The sequence below is a fragment of the Sinocyclocheilus anshuiensis genome, unplaced genomic scaffold (assembly GCF_001515605.1).
Source record: "Sinocyclocheilus anshuiensis isolate Anshui unplaced genomic scaffold, SAMN03320099.WGS_v1.1 scaffold3609, whole genome shotgun sequence".
NCBI lineage: Eukaryota > Metazoa > Chordata > Actinopteri > Cypriniformes > Cyprinidae > Sinocyclocheilus > Sinocyclocheilus anshuiensis.
In genome coordinates this window covers 108676-112747 of record NW_015556144.1, presented here as the reverse complement: position 1 = coordinate 112747, position 4072 = coordinate 108676, and the positions used below count along the sequence as shown (strand labels likewise).

The 4072-nt window shown below is 34.5% G+C and overlaps 1 protein-coding gene across 1 annotated transcript; it reads right to left on the bottom strand.

Annotated features, from left to right (window-relative positions):
- Positions 1-129: 129 nt before the first annotated feature.
- On the bottom strand, positions 130-3925 carry LOC107676284 (sodium-driven chloride bicarbonate exchanger-like; the record flags this gene model as incomplete). Its single annotated transcript, XM_016470816.1, has 4 exons — positions 3911-3925; positions 3653-3747; positions 385-559; positions 130-263 (listed from the first exon to the last, which is right to left on the bottom strand). Coding segments are annotated over exons 1-4 (419 nt in total), but the record flags the coding sequence as incomplete, so codon positions are not given.
- Positions 3926-4072: the final 147 nt, after the last annotated feature.

The window sequence follows — 4072 nt, the reverse complement described above, 5'->3', positions numbered from 1 at the left end:
GATAGATAGATAGATAGATAGATAGATAGATATAGAAAATACAATTAACAAACAATTCATTTATAAAATTTAAATTAGTGTTTGCACTAAGCAAAATATAAAACACTGAGATCTTTATATTAGACATACTTGCAGAATTTGAATAATATTTTCTCAAACACCAGAACGGGTCCAGTGCTGCCCAGAATAGTGAGAGGCTGTCCGGCAAATAGCGAGTAAGCAATTCCAGTCATGGAGGCTCCAAACAGCGATTCAATTGCACTCTGGGAAAAGGGGAGAAAATGTCACAAAGCATCATGTTTACATGACTACATTAATATAGATTTAAATATTAATGACTAGCCAACGAGGCAAATGTGCATGCATGTGTTCAGGTGTTCTTACTATGCGTCCCTCTGTGGCTTCTCCCAGCAGTCCTCCGAAGGTGATAACAGGGGACATGCAGGCGCAGTACAGAAACAGGAAAGAGGCCAAACACTGCAGGCTGAGCGCATCTGTGAAATCCGACAGGAAGTGCGGAGCCTTCCTCTTCACATCCAGAACCAATCCACCAAAAAACCTGACAAAAAACACCAGACACAAGATTACTGCCGTCTGAGCTGCGGAAAGAGGTGGAAAACTGGCTTAAACTAAATTCACAGTGTTACATTCCACAGAGAATTACGTGCAAAATAAACACTTACCAGGCAATTATTTACATGACAATTAAAAAATCTTCTTCCAAACTGTCATTACTATAATGCAAAAAAAATTTTATTTACTGTACTGTATTGCAGTAATGAGAATAATAGGAATTTGGAAACAAAACCCTCAAAATGTGTGCAATTCTCATGAAAATAATGTCACAATGCAAAACTATTTTAATGCACCTAAAAATAGGCTTCATTTTCAAACTATTATTACTGATTGACTTATTATTTTATTTTTGGAGTGCAACGAATTCCTCGCAGGTCGCACATCTAACAACAAACAGAAAAAGAAGTTTATCTATAGGATGGCTGGATGGTTTTTTTCTTCATGTGCCGACACATATGTGAAATATTCCTCACATGAATTCACGGTTTTCTGACCAGTGTTGTTTCACAGCAAGACAGAAAGTCTGGTGCGTCTTGCATATGAAAAAACAGTTGCACTGTCATGGGAACAAAAATATATATTTTAATTTTGTCAATGCTAAATACAATTTCATAGTCTGGAATAAATACTTTAAACAGTACATTTTCACAATTCACCCACCTGGTGACTGGTGTGGCAAAAATGATGGATGATTCAGAATAATATAGAAAACTGAAATCAATGTAGCACATAAATATAAGAATAAAATCGTAAAAATATTCAACCAATTCAGTGAGTGGTGTCCAGCTTTCTGCTATTTTACATTTAAAATCCAGTATTTAATTCATTTTAATCAAATTTTGTTTAATCAAGATTTGTCAGTCTGATAAAAATTAGTAAAAAAAGAGGTTAAAATCAAAGCAGATATTACATCCAATGCATTTGTTGCACTGGAAATGCAAGGTCAAATTGAGAGCACTGCATTTTGGTAAAGCATATTTTCTGTAGCACAATTTGGCAAATATCATCCAGATATTCCATGCATACAGAAAAACTACATTTTGTGCACAGTGCATACATACTATTTAAGGCATAATTCTTTAACCAGAAAGAAATATTAATTAGGGCTGATCAGATAACCATTTGGGAGAAAAGAGCCATCTGAGAACAGAAGGGGATTATTGTTGTGAGAAGAGAGAAAGTCACTCAAAGTTGTGAAAACTGTCACTCAACAGGAAGAGTGTGACCAAATGTCAAACATGGCATCTGTCCAGTTCACTGGAGAGTCGAAAACCTGGTCTTCAGTGGCACGGCTCTCGGTTACATTGTAGTACAGAATGAAACCATCGTCCTAAAAGATCTACATTATTACAGTGTGTGCCCTTTAACTGTCATAATGAACACAACGGTGAGCTGCGTGACCTTTTACAGACATTTGTCTTCAAAGAGGAACATTTTATTTCTCCGAGGTTGTCTTTCATAGTTTATGGAATTAAGCCGTTGTGTTTAAGGCGAGACATACAGGCAAAAACTTTTTCTTTTCTTTTTTTTCCTGCAATGGTCACTTTTGAGATTTTGGATTATTTGGCTTTTCATAACACAGTTTCAGACAAATGAACAGAAAACGTCCAAGATACACGTTTAAGTGTTTATTTTATTGTACTTTATCTACGTGTGTCTGTCCATTTCAATTACAATACATATCCAAATGAGTTTTTTTTCTCTAATTCAGCAGCACCTACATACACCACACTAAATCTTCACAGTTTTATTCCTATCTATATTCTGAAGGTTTTTACAGAGAGGTTTGTTCAGATATCATTTGCATGATTTTATACAACACATTATTCCTAAGAAAATGGTGAAAATATATTTCCGTCTGGCTACTGAGAATATTTTCTGATTTGTGGAGTGATAAATAGAGAAATCCAAAATCCCCTCTGTAAAAACCTACTGTAATATGTCAACAAAATCAAACAAGAATTTTGAAACTGGCTTTATCCAATATTCAGATTTCTGTTCCAAAATTTATGCTATTTATATTTAATCAGATTATACTTAATTTCCATAATTAAACTTCACATTTAAAAAAAATGTAATACACAGTGTTATTTTGTTATCATTGAGAAATTATTATAGTCTTATTAATGTTTTGAATTAGTTTTTATTTTTATATTTTCTGTTTCATTTTAATTTCAAAGTTTTAGTACTTTTGTCATTTTTATTAGTTTTTGTTTGTTTTAAATATCTACATCATTTTAGTCATATTTATTTCAGTTTCACATCAAGTTAAATGAAAAATATTCTTTTATATTTTATTTCAGTTCAAGTTTATTTTATTTCAAGTAACAAAAATGTTTTATTAAGGTTTTAGTTTTAATGAACTATAATAACCCTGATAATACAAAAATGTATCAACTTTGTTTTAGATGTTTCTCCTAAAATTAATTTAAAGAAATATGTGTATAGATCAATAAAATGTGAATAACAGCTCAGATAATTTGGAAAAAATGTAACGATAAATGATAAAAGAGTTCATCCTGATCTCAGATATTCGATTGCAGACTTTGGTATCTAGGCACAGTTGTTAAGATTACATTCAAATCTCTTCTGAAATAAGCTCGGCATATTTTGCATGTCTCTCTTATTTAACACACCTGATTCAGATCATCAGCTCGTTAGAAGAGAGCTCCCCGCATGACCTGAGACCAAACTTACTAGAGAAGTGTGAAGTGTGACATACCTGTGTAAATAAATACAATTTAAATTCACGTCTCGCGTGAACATGTACGTTCCCTTCCAACTGGAATCATGGTGGAATATCCTGTGAATTCCATTTCGCAGGGCACTTACGGTCGAATAGAACAAACGTCTGAAGTGATAAGAGAAATATACATAATGTGCAGAGCGAGGGGTCGCGAGGACTGGAATTGAGAACCGCTGCTCTAGAGGACACAGGAAAAAAACATCTAAAAAGCAGGAGACACCCCCCATTTCCTCTAAAAGGAGATTTTTATTTTCAAAGGCTTTCACACAAACTGACATGTGATTCTGATGTGTCTACACACACACACACACACACACACTCCAGACTGACCTCCCGGTGCGCTGCAGCTCAGGGCCTCCATGTCCACCATGTTCCTCCGTCTCTGCCAGCTCTCCATTAGGCACTGCAGGGATCTTTCTCTTCTCCTGTTATATCAGACACAGAGACTGTGAGAGCAGTCATATTCCTCAAATGTCTGGTTAGTGTTGCTTCTAAATCTGTGACTGTACATGTTCAACTACTGCAATTAATTCGACCTGCTTAACATGCAGACATTTGTTTTGTAGACAGCTATGATGTCATCATAACATTTGCATACTGCATTATGATTGGTCTTGTCTTAATTGCATATATTTAACTAACCTATATAGCCATAATTACACTGCATACACTCTAAAAAAAATGCTAGGTTGTTTCAACCCAACTTTGGGTCAAATATGGACTAACCCAAATTAAAAAATTTAACCCAAC